General features: G+C 44.9%; 2 protein-coding genes and 1 non-coding gene across 10 annotated transcripts; all 3 read left to right on the forward strand.

The window, feature by feature from the left end:
- Positions 1-2,322: 2,322 nt before the first annotated feature.
- Positions 2,323-6,780, forward strand: LOC119365622 (probable GTP-binding protein OBGM, mitochondrial). Of its 8 annotated transcripts, none has more exons than XM_037631291.1 (9): positions 2,323-2,399; positions 2,663-2,740; positions 2,938-3,149; positions 3,297-3,613; positions 4,112-4,251; positions 4,355-4,463; positions 4,841-4,923; positions 5,227-5,289; positions 5,380-6,780. In XM_037631291.1, exons 5-9 carry the CDS (start codon positions 4,117-4,119, stop codon positions 6,541-6,543), a joined length of 1,554 nt encoding a protein of 517 aa, XP_037487188.1. In that variant the 5' UTR covers positions 2,323-2,399; positions 2,663-2,740; positions 2,938-3,149; positions 3,297-3,613; positions 4,112-4,116; the 3' UTR covers positions 6,544-6,780. The 8 variants fall into 8 exon arrangements, with proteins under 8 accessions (XP_037487188.1, XP_037487191.1, XP_037487200.1 ...); XM_037631294.1 differs by having other exon boundaries at positions 2,938-2,970; XM_037631303.1 differs by lacking the exon at positions 2,938-3,149 and having other exon boundaries at positions 3,286-3,613.
- Positions 6,781-7,551: 771 nt separating this feature from the next.
- TRNAK-CUU lies at positions 7,552-7,624 on the forward strand. The gene has a single exon. It is a non-coding gene; the product is annotated as a tRNA-Lys (tRNA).
- Positions 7,625-10,639: 3,015 nt separating this feature from the next.
- Positions 10,640-11,416, forward strand: LOC119365667 (metallothionein-like protein 1). The gene is made up of 2 exons (XM_037631325.1): positions 10,640-10,800; positions 10,974-11,416. The coding sequence occupies exons 1-2, from the start codon at positions 10,748-10,750 to the stop codon at positions 11,146-11,148; spliced, it is 228 nt and encodes a 75-aa protein (XP_037487222.1). The 5' UTR covers positions 10,640-10,747; the 3' UTR covers positions 11,149-11,416.
- Positions 11,417-14,241: the final 2,825 nt, after the last annotated feature.

Consider the following 14,241-nt stretch of genomic DNA (forward strand, 5'->3'; position numbering starts at 1 on the left):
GACATCGTTGGGGAACATCTCGCCAGGGCGGGCGGAGTGGACGAAGGCACCGACCTTTTCGTAGCAATCTTCTTCCGCTTCACGCCCGAAACCTTGCTCACCTTCTTCGCCGGCGGCCAGGCAGATCGGGCAGCGGCGGCAGCGCCCGGCGCGCATGCCTTTCTGGCGGGGCCAACTGGATTGCCGCCCTGCACTACAACGTTGCCCCCCCCGCTTGCGGGCAGGCGTGTTGGGGCCTTGGGTGACGGCGGGGGCGACATGGCCGGCAACGAGATCCGCTAGAGGGGATTGCGCCTGCGCGACCTCCACGAGGATGGGGGACTGCTGGAGGCTTCCATGACGGCGAGGTATGGCGGGGAAGATGGACCAGAGCTCGCGGTGGCGGGGCAACGACGTCCAAGGAGGGGGGAAGCGGGCCGCGCGGAAATTTCCCTCGTGTCAAATCTCGCTGCGGATAGGGGGCGAGCTTGGGTCGGCCTCCTACCCCGTGAATCTAAAGGTTGAGGGCGAACTTTTGCCGCGCCCCGCAAAAATGTTTACAGGTCGGGCGCATATGCGGGGTCTGCTCGGGCAGATTTTTCCACGCTGACCCGTATATCGACGGTTATTTTGCGGGTTGTAGCCTTTTACGAGGTCTGCTAGAGATGTGCTAGGGTGTGTTTGGTTGCAGTCACGGGCTGGAATGTCATGGGCCGGACCCGTTACCAGGCCCCATTCCTACGTTTGGTAGGCCAATCGAAACAGAACCCACTCGTCCCCAATAAGCGAATATTTGGCTAAGATGCGGAATGCGCTGAGACCTCCAAATCCACGGATCACGCGGAATGAGCCCTCTCCTCTCCCTCAACCCTATCGCTGCTCCTCTTCTAGGAACCGGATCCTCTAACATTGCGAAGGAAAATTAGAGAAGCTACAATACCCTATCTTTCCTTCTTTCTATCCATATGATTATGGCTAAAATGACTTAAATTAATTTGCAAATTGATAATCTATTGTATATATTTATATTAATTACATACAAACAAATTGATGGCGAAATAAAATTAATTTTAAATTATTTATATCTACAGTAAATATCAACAATAAACAACCTACTAACAGTCCCTAACTTCCTTTCTTCATTTTACACTAGACAAACACTGTAGCACCGTGACTTTCCTTAGAGCAACTCTAGCAGACCCCGCAAAATGCCCGGCTCGCAAAAAATCTGGCGAGTGTGCGGGCTCGACCCAATTTTCTGGCCAGAATAGAGCCCGCATACTCGTTCGGCCCGCAAATTTTTTTGCGGCAGCCCGCAAACCGCACGCCCCGAGCAGTATAACTGCGGTTCCGCGACCCTTTTGCGGGTCCAAACCCTATCCCTCCGCCGCCGCGAGCCACCTGATTCCCCTTTCCTCTCTCCCAATTTTTCGCCGCCGGCGAGCACCCGTCCCGCCTCCAGTCGCCATGTGGGGGCGCATGTGGAGCTCAGGACGCGGCTCCGGCAGCAGATCCGGCAGTGAGCGCGACCCAGAGCGCGAGCGGCGCGTTCGATCGAACGGCGCGAGGAAGCGCGGTGCCCAGAGGTGGACTAACCATGGGATGTCACCGCCGACGAGCTTCAACTGCCGCGAGACGTAGGAGTACGACCGGCGCGCGTCCTTCTCCTCCGCGAGGTCCTACGCCGGATCCTCCTCGTCCTCCGGCGCGGGCTTCCTCCCCGTGAAGAGGGAGCGGTCGGACGACGAGGAGGAGCCGGAGCCGTCGGCGCCGTTCGCCTTCGTCCCGGTGAAGGAGGGGCCCGAGGAGCCCACTCCGCTCGGCCGCCGCAGAGTCGTCGGCCCCGAGGACTATGTCGCGGACTAAGACGCCATCGCCGAGCGGAGCGTGCGCGAGGAGGAGGAGCGAGCTCGAGGCCCTCGAGTGGCGGCAGGCGGTCGCCGACAACCACGTCGCCAACGAGAAGGCTGAGGAGTGGTGCCGCATCCGCGCGAAGCAGGCGGCGAAGTACGTCGACCTGTGCAGCTCCGGCGAGGAGGATTGAGCGTCCGGCTCCTCCACGGCGTCGTCTAGTTGTCGCGACCTCTCCGCCGTCAGATCCAACCCCATGCTAGTAGTTTAACGTAGTTTGTAGTATAAACTATGCTTATAGTTTGTTGATCATGTGATGAACTATGCAGTATGTGATGAACTATTAGTGCAATTTTCTCCCGCAAAAAGTGTTTTTTTAAATTATGCAGGTTTTGATACGGGTGCTGTTCTACTGCGCATGTTTTCGACCCGCAAACGCGATCTTTGTAAAACCGCAAACGTGTTTTGTGGGTCGTATTTTTGCGAGCTCTGCTAGAGTTGCTCTTACACTGTTAGAGGATCTGGTTCCCCTCCTGTGCGCCGCCCGAGCTCCTCCTCCTCCCACTCAGGTGCGCCGCCAGCCCTCTTCCTCCCTCCCTTTCTGCTGCGCCGCGGGCCCTCCCCCTAACTTCAGCTCACGCCGCGGGGCCTCTCCCTCGCTCCAAATCCTGCGCAGCCGGCCCTCTCCCTCACTGCACATCTTGCGCCACCGGACCTCTCCCTCGATCTATCTCCTGCGCCGCCGCTTTCCTTTCTTGCTGCCTCTCCTGCGCTGTCGGCGTGTTCGATCTACGTGGCCGGCTTATTCATCTCACCCTCTCTCGATCTGCAGGATACAAGAGGAAGAAGGCAGGGTCTAGGTGCTACTCCGGCGCGGCGGCAGATCGAAGCAAACCCTCCTCTCCTCAAGGTACAAACCCCTCTTCCTCTCCCCTTGTATATGCTGTTGTCCAGTACATTTTTTGCTGAAATTGCTGCTGTCCAGTACAAAGTTTTGCTGAAATTGCTGCTGTCCAGTACATATTTTTGTTCAAATTGATGTTGTCAAGTACATCTTTGCAGTATATGGTGATGTGTAATATTTTTGATAACTTGCATCAATTGTAGATGGTCAAGAAGATGAACAAAAGAAAAATGATGGTTAGAGGAGCCGCTGTTTTTGTCACACTTGCTGCAATGGCAGTCATTGTTCGAGCTTTAATAAGGAAGAGAAGACCACGTATTACATATGGCCCAATGCATGAAAGAGATAGGATCAGATTTGATTATCTAAACCAAAAAAATTGGCAAAGCGATGTGTTGTGTAAAAACATGTTAAGGTTTGAAAGAGCTGCATTCAAAATACAAATGAAATGCTGCTGAAATTTTGAATTTTTGTTATTCTATTTTTTCTGCAATGATAGTTGGTTCTTCAACCAAACACACCCTAAGAGTCCTCTTTTTTATTTCGCTGAGCATCACGCTAGCCGAAGGGTGGAGCTATGTAAGGGGCAACCTGGGCCGTGGCCCGCCCATCGCTGGAAACCAAATTTAGCTAGGCCCAGTCCACACCAGCTGACCAGCATAGCGCGCAACACGCAGTAGCCCGCATCCAGGAACTCACGGCACGGACAACAAACACTGTTTTCTCTAGCGGCCGCCGCCCGCCGCCGGATCGTCACACAGGGCACAGCAGCCAGCCGCCCCCTGCTCCCGCTGGCCAGCGGCACAAATCGGCCGCCACCCACGGACGACTAGCCCACCGGCAGCCAGCAGCGCGACGACGGCGAGTCGGCCGACCCACGTAAGCTGCACAGCTAATTTTCTTTGATTCATTCCAAATTTCTTTCATTTAGGTTATTGTCTATTCGTATGTGGACTGTGGTGGCATAAATAAACCACTGAAAATCTTATTGTTTACATTTTATGCAAAGCCATCGTTTACAGTTTATACAAAGGCATTGTTCTGTACATTTTGACAAAAGAAAAACAATCCAGTTTGGCAGTATCAATAATTCGCTCAATTCCTCTGTGGTTTGATATCTCCAAGCTTTTGTAATGGCTAACTAAAATAGTCTAATGGGAAACTGTATTGCGGTATAGCTTCTTTTGTTTATATCTACTCACTTGATCTTGTAACAAATGGGAACAGAGGGTACTTACTAATGACAATGATTCAGAATTTGAAAAATTTCGTGTTCTTTTTTAGCTTGGCCCGCCCACAACGCCTAAATCAACGCTACTCCAGCTTTCTGATCTAATACTAATCCAGCAGTTCGTGTTTCTGCTATGACTAGAGTAGTGAAGATGTGGCGGCGGCCGCAAGTTGTCCTGTGTCGCGTCTCGCTGGCGAACCTGTCTCCAGCGGCATGGACTGGTGGTGGGGCGAGCTACCATGGCTCCTCGTCAGAGGGGGGGAAGGGAAAGGCGGCGCCTTTGCAGGTCAGAGTCTATCTTCTTACAGCTTTACGTGGGCTACATTTTTCCTCAAGCTTGTTCCGACGAATCAACGATGAGCCGAGGCATTGGATACCCGTTGTTCCAGGCACGTGGGATGGTGGATAGGTTTCGGCTACTTGCCAGGGGTGGCGACGGTGGCAATGGCTGCATCAGCCAAAGGCGCTCCAGGTCCGACCGACAAGGCAGGCCCGATGGTGAGCCTTTCCAAATTTAATCCATTATCTTTTTTTGTGCACTGTTCATTGCTGTCATATGTATGCAAGCCATCCAAGTCCTTGTAGACTGATAAAGCTCCGAATTCAGAGTCTGAATATTGATGCAACTATGGTTGTGGTGTTATCAGTTCTGTTTGTTTGCATCATTGACCGTCCAATTGTATGTTACTATGGTGCAACGGATCATCTGATTTGGTTGTGTTTGATTGAGCTCCGGATGCTGCGAAAAATCATTGTAGATTTATACTGTGCCATCTACACTATGTCAAAATGTTTCTAATGGCCCAAGTTATTTTCTGCTACTTAGTCTAGTTTTCATGCGCCCAGAATTTCTTATTCACAATAAAATATTGCAGGTGGCGATGGAGGGACAGGTGGTAATGTCATTCTTGAGTGCTCAAGATCTGTCTGGGATTTCAGTAACTTGCAACATCACACGGTATGCTTTTGGTATCATCTTATTTTTGTGTTTCGGTATGAGATATATAGATGTCATGCGCTCTTTGTTTTGCTAGATGCATTATCCCTCTTCGTAAAAGAACTAATCTCTTGGTGTAAATTCTTAGCCTGTGTATATTATCGAGTTAGAAGCTCACCCTTACTTCTGTTGGACTTAAGACTAAGAGCGACTTGTTCACACTCTAACTTAATATCACATTGAGCCTTCGCAAATGAAGAAGATTCTGCAGAATTTATGCTTTTCCGTGTCATGGTTTTACACTTATTTACTTTGTGTTTCCAGAAAGCAGTCCGAGGAGGCAATGGACTTTCTAAGAAACAGATAGGGACAAGAGGTCCTGACAAGGTTACCAGAAATATATGTATATACATGTGCATTTCGCATTTACTAAGTTACTTTTCGAAATATATAACCTTCTCTTTGTGTGTCTGACAGGTTGCACAAGTACCAGTTGGCACAGTGATTCATCTAGTCCGAGGGGAGCGACCGTCTTTCACTTTAAATAAACCAACCAGATCTCTAGATCCCTGGGATATCCCAGATGCTGTGGATGACTCTGCAGACAGTTCCAATCAGAAGAACAAGGATGGCATTAATGGAAATGAAGCTGAAAGAGAAAGTAGCAATCAGCGGGAGAAGCAAACATACCCTAGTACATGCTCCAAGACTGGGTTTTCGAACGCTGAAGATGGTGATGCAAATAGCATTCAACATCAGGTCGAGTTTGATGAAAATGATCAGTTTGATGACGACGATGAAGAATTTTGGGAGGATGAAGACGAGACGGAGGAAGAGGCTCTAGATGCAGATGAGGATAGGGAAGAAGATGACATACAGTATTCTGTTGCTGAAATGACAAGACCTGGGCAACGGTTGATCGTAGCACAAGGAGGGGAGGGTGGGCTAGGGAATGCTTCTATCGGCAGAGACGTCTGTCTATCCAAAGGAAATAGACAAGAGGAGGTAGCCCGTTTAAGTACTGGACAGGCAGGAACAGAGTCTTTTCTTGTCTTAGAACTGAAGAGCATTGCTGATGTTGGCCTTGTTGGTTTGCCTAATGCCGGAAAGAGCACACTTCTGAGTGCTCTCTCTAGGGCTCGCCCAGAGATCGCTGACTATGCGTTCACCACACTAAGGCCCAATATTGGTAGCCTGACCTACGACGACTACTTGTCAGTGAAAGTTGCTGACATACCTGGTCTTATCAAAGGTGCCCATGAGAACCGTGGCCTGGGCCATGCCTTCTTGAGGCACATTGAGCGCACCAAAGTTCTGTCCTATGTACTTGACCTGGCAGCAACACTCAACGGTAGGAAGGGTATCCCACCATGGGAGCAGCTACGCGATCTGGTCGTGGAGCTAGAGCATTACCAAGAAGGCATGACAAAGCGCCCATCGTTGATTGTCGCAAACAAAATAGATGAAGAGGGAGCTGAAGCAATGTATGAAGAACTGAAGAGGAGAGTGCAAGGTGTTCCGATATTTCCAGTGTGTGCCATCTTGCAAGAGGGAATACCTGATCTGAGAGTTGGCCTGAGAGACCTTATGGATGCCTCGGATCCGCAAGGTGTCGATTTGAGCAAAATTATTGTAGGCTAAAAAGGCTTTGCCCCTCGTTGGAGAAGAATTGTTCTCCGATTCTTTCCCCTTGAGCACTGTCTGCTTGCAGATGCACTGTAGATCCGTGTTGCAAAAATTGCTCTAATTTTCTGTGTTGCAGAATAGATCATCCATTGTTTTAGAAAATTCAGTGTAATAATAACGAAGGGTAACCAGTATGTATGCTTTGGTCTTTCATAGGAACAGCAATGCGTACTACCAAAAAGGTTCATTCAAGTGCTATTTCTAGTGTCCTAAATATTACGGTAACATTTTTTCTGGAAATAAATATAATTTGATTTGCATTTAGGGCAGTGTACTGGTGGGTTTTGCATGGGACCTATCACCAAGAACTTGACTGAAACCTCTAGGCGTACTTCGCTTTATTTCTCAAAAGTCATGGTCTCATGGAGGTGCACTGACGTCCATTTGGTCCAGATGCCATGGATTTTCATTGTTGGTAACTGGTGGCTGAAACTTGCGCCAAAGTTAAGCAACTTTGCTGACGAAAAGTCCATTCTGCACCCGAGCTCATATGCTCCCGCATGAACAGTAAAATCGAAAAAAAATCAAAAAAAATTCAAAAAATTCCAAATTTTTTTTGAGACAAACATTGACAGAAGTTCTAAGTGCCTGCAAAAATTCGTCATGAAATCACATTCCTAGAAGGCGTGGCAAAAAAAACAAATTCAGTGCTTCAAAATGCGTTTGAAAGTAGCTTTTTCAGAGTACTTTTTTTGTTTTTTTTGCCACGCCTTCTAGGAATGTGATTTTCACGACGAATTTTTGCAGGCACTTAGAACTTTTGTCAATGTTTCACTCAAAAAAAATTTGGAATTTTTTGAATTTTTTTCGATTTTACTGTTCATGCGGGAGCATATGAGCTCGGGTGCAGATTAGCCGCGTCCCTTTGCTGATGTCTATTGCACTTCAAGAATTTAGGTCTCCGTTTGTCAACTTTTTCCAGTACAGAGAAGAATTAGGATACTAAAAAAATTATTCAAATAAGCCCGTCTAGCTCAGTTGGTAGAGCGCAAGGCTCTTAACCTTGTGGTTGTGGGTTCGAGCCCCACGGTGGGCGTCTCCATTGTTTTTTTTAACCACTTTCTTCCTGTGCTTACGGAACGGCTCTATTTTGGACTGCTCTTAAAATTGATCATCAGGTTCACCTCACTAATTCTAATAAACAAATATAAGATTGGAGGGAGCACAACACTAGAGCTCGCAGTTAAATGGAGTTTTTTTTTTCTGAACATTTCAGCTGCAGTTTTTTTGATCCACCAGGCCATTGCTTTCCCTGTCAACTCTCAATTGTCCATCTACGTACATATATTGGTATTTATATACTGTATATGTTACCAGTTCAATGGATCCAGTTCATGATTACAAAAAGAGTATATGTCTTTGGAGACATTTCAAATGGACTACAACATATGGATGTATGTAAAAATATTCTAAAGTGTAGATTAACTCATTTTGCTCCGTATGTAGTCACTTGTTGGAATCTTTAGAAAGACTTATATTTGGAAACGGAGGGAGTATATTGGTATATTGTTGACAAGGTCATGCCCCAACTCACTTGGGTATTAAGTCTCAACAAAATAAACCTACTCCTGGAAGCGTTGTCATTTCTGAAAAAGCACGGCACAGCTGCCAAACCGATCCTCTAAACTAGAGCTCGCAGTTTCTTCCTGTGCTTACGGAACGGCTCTATTTTGGACTGCTCTTAAAATTGATCATCAGGTTCACCTCACTAATTCTAATAAACAAATATAAGATTGGAGGGAGTACAACACTAGAGTTCGCAGTTAAATGGAGTTTTTTTTTTCTGAACATTTCAGCTGCAGTTTTTTTGATCCACCAGGCCATTGCTTTCCCTGTCAACTCTGAACTGTCCATCTACGTACATATATTGGTATTTATATACTGTATATGTTACCAGTTCAATGGATCCAGTTCATGATTACAAAAAGAGTATATGTCTTTGGAGACATTTCAAATGGACTACAACATATGGATGTATATAAAAATATTCTAAAGTGTAGATTAACTCATTTTGCTCCGTATGTAGTCACTTGTTGGAATCTTTAGAAAGACTTATATTTGGGAACGGAGGGAGTATATTGGTATATTGTTGACAAGGTCATGCCCCAACTCACTTGGGTATTAAGTCTCAACAAAATAAACCTACTCCTGGAAGCGTTGTCATTTCTGAAAAAGCACGGCACAGCTGCCAAACCGATCCTCTAAACTTGCTCAATTTGAATGACCATGTTAAACAGGAAGCGTTTCAAAGTGACAAGTAACAGCAAGCATCTTTCGGCTTGAAATTTAGGCATGAAAGCTATCTTTGTGGTACAAGTGCGAAGCATTTCAAACCGATAAGTGACAGCAACCAACTTCAACTTGAAATCTAGGCACGAAAGTTATCTTTTGGATACGGCGCAAGCATTTCAAACTCACAAGTCACATCAACAATTTTAAGAAACTAGGCATTGATAAGTGACGTAGCCAATAATTTTAGGACGTTAGTTGAATCCAATAGAAATTTACTGCAAAATATGCCGATTTCTTTTTCACTGAAGACTCTTGTGATCTGATGCCTGATGTTTCCACGTTTGTAGCCATAGTTTAGAAACACTGCCCAGGATTGTTTTTCTTTGAGATTGGAAGTAATTATTTTAATAAATAGCTTCAACTAGCTTCATAATCCATGTGCAGCCAAGATGTCATTAAAAAAAGTCTTCAAACGGTGATATGAATATTTATTCTGAAACTATGATTCATAGGAGAAAATAGGCCTTGTTGAGTTTCTGTTGATGAGATATTCTCCGCCGTGGAGTTTGTCCAGTACTCAATTCTCTTTTGTTTTTGACGTGCAGGACTAGCTAGTACCTAAGGATGTGACATAATCTTTGTTAATGTTTTGTGATAAAGTTTTCTATGCCCCGCATCAAAATAAGATATCTCCTTCTAGATTGTTGATGTATTGGATGTGATGTTTTGTTGCGGTCTCGGTTAAAAGAACTAGAACAAACAAGTTGTGATCTCATCATCAATGTTTGAATAAAATAGTTCTCATATACTAGTAGTCTTCATAATGATCATTGCTGGTAATGCATACCATTGTGATTCATACGGGCTCTTCCTGAAACAGAAGACTGTGACTTGCAAATTGGAGTGGAGAAAACAATTGCTTCCAGTACAAGTATACCCCATGCTTACAAAATACTAATTCGTTATGTACCCTCTCGATTCTAGAGGGAACTAGTAAAATAAGAAGAAAGTTACCCAAAAAACAAAAAACAAAGAAAGTACTTATGTTCACCATACTTCCTTAAAAGAAATAGAAATGTTGCACTTTTACTCCCTACAACTTGTAGATAGATATTGAATGAATGGTCTCTTTGTTTAATATCTAAAAGCTACTTGATGTACCGCAAAAGAAATTTTGAGAAGCAATGAAGAAGGCCCATTTCTTGCTGTCTTGCATTTGAGAAAGTCATATATAGAAAATCATGCCTTTTTCTTTTCTTTTCGGGAAGATACAAAATGATAGGAGTATTGAATAGTGTGAAATCGAAAGAAGGGGGAGGGAAGGGAAGTCAACTACGCATTATTCCTTTTGACACAAACCATTCACGTCTTCATCAAGGAACAGTATACTGCGAATGTAACCCAGAGATAGAGATTTGAAGGTAGAGGAGGTCCATACGTTGGATTTGTGGGCGTGCTGAACTATTATTAGTGGGTTTGGATATTTTCTTATTCATTTTTCAGAAAGCAACCAGAAAGATCAGCTCAGATTGTCTTTGTGCTTAACTTAACCAGCTACCGCAGTAAGCCAGTAACCTAAACACTTTTTATCACTACAAGAAATTCAATAGTACTCCCTCTGTAAAGAATTATAGGGGAGTAACATCTAACCGCCCCTAAGGATAATCAATCGATTTCGAGAAATTGGACTAATTCCGGGAGGCCGGCGTACGTGTAGCATCGTGCAACTGCCACGCAACGGCAGCTTATTGGCTAGACTAGAGTGGCCTCCTCTTGTACGCTACCAATCTTGTGTACACCATTCGGCTATAAATAGTGGCGCCGGTGGGAGGCTATCCATTCAATTCAATTGTGATCATCATCATCCTCGACACCAAAGCTCATCTTCTTCTCCTTGAAATCTTTTTGGGTTCATCAGATTTGGAGGATGTCTTGCAACTGTGGATCCGGTTGCAGCTGCGGCTCAGACTGCAAGTGCGGGTATGGATGTTTTTTTTTTCAATCATTAATGGATGCTTCTCCTTGCAAAATACTCTCGTGCTATTTATGTACTACTTCATCCGGTGATCCCTTTAGCTGATCAAGCATCAATTCCTATTGTGGTGATGAACTATTGATTTGATTCGCCGACCGGTTGCCTTGGCCCGTTGCAGGAAGATGTACCCTGATCTGACGGAGCAGGGCAGTGCCGCGGCCCAGGTCGCCGCCGTGGTCGTCCTCGGCGTGGCGCCTGAGAACAAGGCGGGGCAGTTCGAGGTGGCCGCCGGCCAGTCCGGCGAGGGCTGCAGCTGCGGCGACAACTGCAAGTGCAACCCCTGCAACTGTTAAGCTGCATGCACTCGTGTGATGGTGTGAGAGTATACGTGAATAACGAGCGTCCCTCTGATCTGATGGAGTCGAGCAAGGGTGCGTGTGCGTGTGCGTGTGGTTTACTTGCTCGCTCTCCGCCTATGCTCTGCCCTTGGTGTCCTTGTGTGTATGTGTGTGCACGTGTCCCTGTAATTGCTTCATCTATCTCCACTATGGATGGAGTGATGAATATGTAAGAATGAATGATTTACCTAATTAACTACTCCTAAATCGCTACTTCGGTTAACTGATTTTCTTGGCGGCGCATCTTCAGCTATTTTATCCTCTAACATGAAGTATACAGCGAAGGAACAAATTGGCCCAAAAAATTGTTGATTCCACCTATAAAATGAAGATTTCGATCAAGAATTGCAACCGTCAGAACGTTCAATGTTTCTTAAGCGGAAAATAACAAAAAAGAAAAGAAAAAAGGTTGTACACAAGTGAGCAACTATGTTGCTGTGTTGTTTCTGGGCAGCGCTCCGTGCCGGTCGATCGGCGCAGGCCCTACATCGGTCCACATTCGATCAAGATGGCTGTAACCGTTGGATCTGCCCCCTTTGCCGTTCCCTTCGTCTCACGCAAAAAAGGACACATTTGCTAGTTCGATTCATCTTGGATTTGTCTATATATGGAGGTATCTAGCACTAAAATGAGTCTAGATACATCCGTATCTAGACAAATCCAAGACAAGTAATTTAGAACGGAGAGAGTACCAATTAAGTGATGGCACCGTTTCAAAATATAATTTTAAAGCTAAACTTTTCCATCTCATGCAAATACATGCATGTAGAATTATTGGAATATTTTAATATTTTTTGGGGAAACATGAATTTTGGTCAGTTTTACAAAATCGTGCTATAGGTAAACCAAATAGGGCATTTCTAAGCAAGTGGTTTTCCAACTTTCGAGAATTAAAATGATGCTATAGGTAGACCAAAATGGGGCATTTCTAAGTAAATGGTTTTCCAACTTCCGAGAAATAGTCTGAGATTTTTATGACAAGCTTATGTACCGATGTTAAGACACTGTGAAAAGTTTCACAAATTTTGACGACTTTTGTTTTATTTTAATTTCTTCTTCTTAAAAGTTGAAGAAAATGCTAAACTACATTTATTACATAACGGAAGGTGATTTTAATTCACATTTCTTATTATATATCTTAAACCATGGTATATAAATTTTTTGAAGTGAAAAAATGCTCAAATGATCACTAAAATTGGGTTTATGGAATTTGCATTTGTTATAGGAGATAGTCCATTTGGTGAACAATCATTATTTCTTTATTTGTATTCTTCTTAGATTTTTGTCATAATCTATTGTACCAATATTGGGACTCTTGATTAACTTTTAGTATTTTGTGACAACATTCAGATGTTTTGTCATCCCCTCTTATATAGTAGAAGAAAATGCCAAATTATGATTATTATTACATAACAAAAGGTGATTTTAATTCACATTTGTTCACCAAGCCCTCTCTCACGGTGTTGTGATTATGATTATGATTATGACAACATAACGAGAGCTGATTTTAATTATCATTATGATTATAATCATAATCACAATTTGCTAAATTATGAGCTTGGTTACTACTTGACAACCCTCGACCACGACTGGGGCGGCCAAACATGCCGGAGGAGGTGTAGGGGTGGCAGGAGCGAGGCTACAAGCCACCAAACGAGAAGGAGGTGTTGTAGGCTTCGCGTGGTGGCTTTCTTCTTCTTCGTCACTGCCTGGATGAGTGCGGACAGACCTTCATCGCCTCTGTCGGCTTCCTCATCTGCTTGCTGCCGACCGAAGCAGCAGAGAGGATGACCGAGCATCGTCCGGCTGCTGGGGCCTTACTGCCGACCTTTGATGACTGGCGCACAACACGGAGCAAGTTTTTTGTCGCCAAACGTTTCCTTCGCCCTGCCAGCGCCGGGGGTGGGGGCTCAATTCCGGCGACAGCAGTGGCTGGCGGGGTAGCGGAATTGCCTTTCGGTTCCATTCAGGCCTAAATCGAGGGTTGCAGTGGCGGCGACAGCGAGGGGCGGCTGTGGTGGGAAGAGGTGGCGCCTCGGGCAGGAGTGGGGAGCGGCCGAAATTATCCCGAGAAGTGACGTCGGTCGAGTTAAAATGAGAGGCTTGGGCTGCCTTTTGGGGGATAACTCATTAAAATTTTGCTCATCGAAATGTTTAAGAGTTTGTTTAGGTGCGGTTAGCTGCTCATTTTGCTCCTCTAAAGGATTTTAAAGACCCTTATTTACATATTTTCCTCAATGCCTTTAAAATGATCATCTTCGAAATGAAGCAAGTGCCAATTGTTGCCCTCTGCTAGTGCAATCTCTAAATGTACGAAGGAAGCAGTAGCAGAGGGCAAAGGAATATTTACAAGTTGTTGCCCTCTGCTCATTTCTCTGCAGAATGAATTTGTCTTAATACTGCCAAGAAGGCCAGGCTATTTGCAAGTTGATCTTGAAAAAGAAAGAGTTGTATGCTAGATTTGAGGATATGCTAACCTCTGTGCATCGAGTTTCAGTATATGCCACTAAAATGTAGTCATGCAGACATGGCAGTGCCATATACTACTTTTTTGAATGTTGGCAGGAGAGCTGCAAAATCCATTAATGACAAAAGGGCATATACTGAAATCCAATTTAAGGGGAGTGGATAATTGCAGTGAATGAGCCGGGTAGTCTTCTGTGATCACTGCATCAGAGGAGAAGAATGCGGGGTACCAGGAGTGGTGAATCCTAGAAGGGACAACTTTGACAAAGCACACGCTAATGAAAATAGCAATACGGCATTTTAATCTACACGAGTTGGTTATTCGCCTTTTTGTACTCTTTCCCAGACCAATATCAGACTCAGCTTTAGGATTTTGGGCTACTGTAGGATCGAAAGTATGTCTAGAGGGGGGGGGGGTGATTAGACTACTTGACCAAATAAAAATCTAGCCTTTTTCCAATTTTAGTTCTTGACAGATTTTAGCAACTTTGCACAAGTCAAGCAATCAATCTACACATGCAATTCTAAGAGTATAGCAGCGGAAAGTAAAACAATTGCATATGAAGGTAAAGGGAGGAGTTT

Source organism: Triticum dicoccoides, chromosome 1A (genome assembly GCF_002162155.2).
Source record: "Triticum dicoccoides isolate Atlit2015 ecotype Zavitan chromosome 1A, WEW_v2.0, whole genome shotgun sequence".
NCBI classification, from domain to species: Eukaryota; Viridiplantae; Streptophyta; class Magnoliopsida; order Poales; family Poaceae; genus Triticum; species Triticum dicoccoides.

Coding starts and splice junctions, on each gene's coding strand:
- LOC119365622 (XM_037631291.1), top strand. CDS start 4,117: ATGTGGCGGCGGCCGCAAGTTGTCCTGTGTCGCGTCTCGCTGGCGAAC. Junction 4,252..4,354: donor GAAAGGCGGCGCCTTTGCAG/GTCAGAGTCTAT, acceptor CCGTTGTTCCAG/GCACGTGGGATGGTGGATAG. Junction 4,464..4,840: donor CCGACAAGGCAGGCCCGATG/GTGAGCCTTTCC, acceptor AAAATATTGCAG/GTGGCGATGGAGGGACAGGT.
- LOC119365667 (XM_037631325.1), top strand. CDS start 10,748: ATGTCTTGCAACTGTGGATCCGGTTGCAGCTGCGGCTCAGACTGCAAG. Junction 10,801..10,973: donor GGCTCAGACTGCAAGTGCGG/GTATGGATGTTT, acceptor GGCCCGTTGCAG/GAAGATGTACCCTGATCTGA.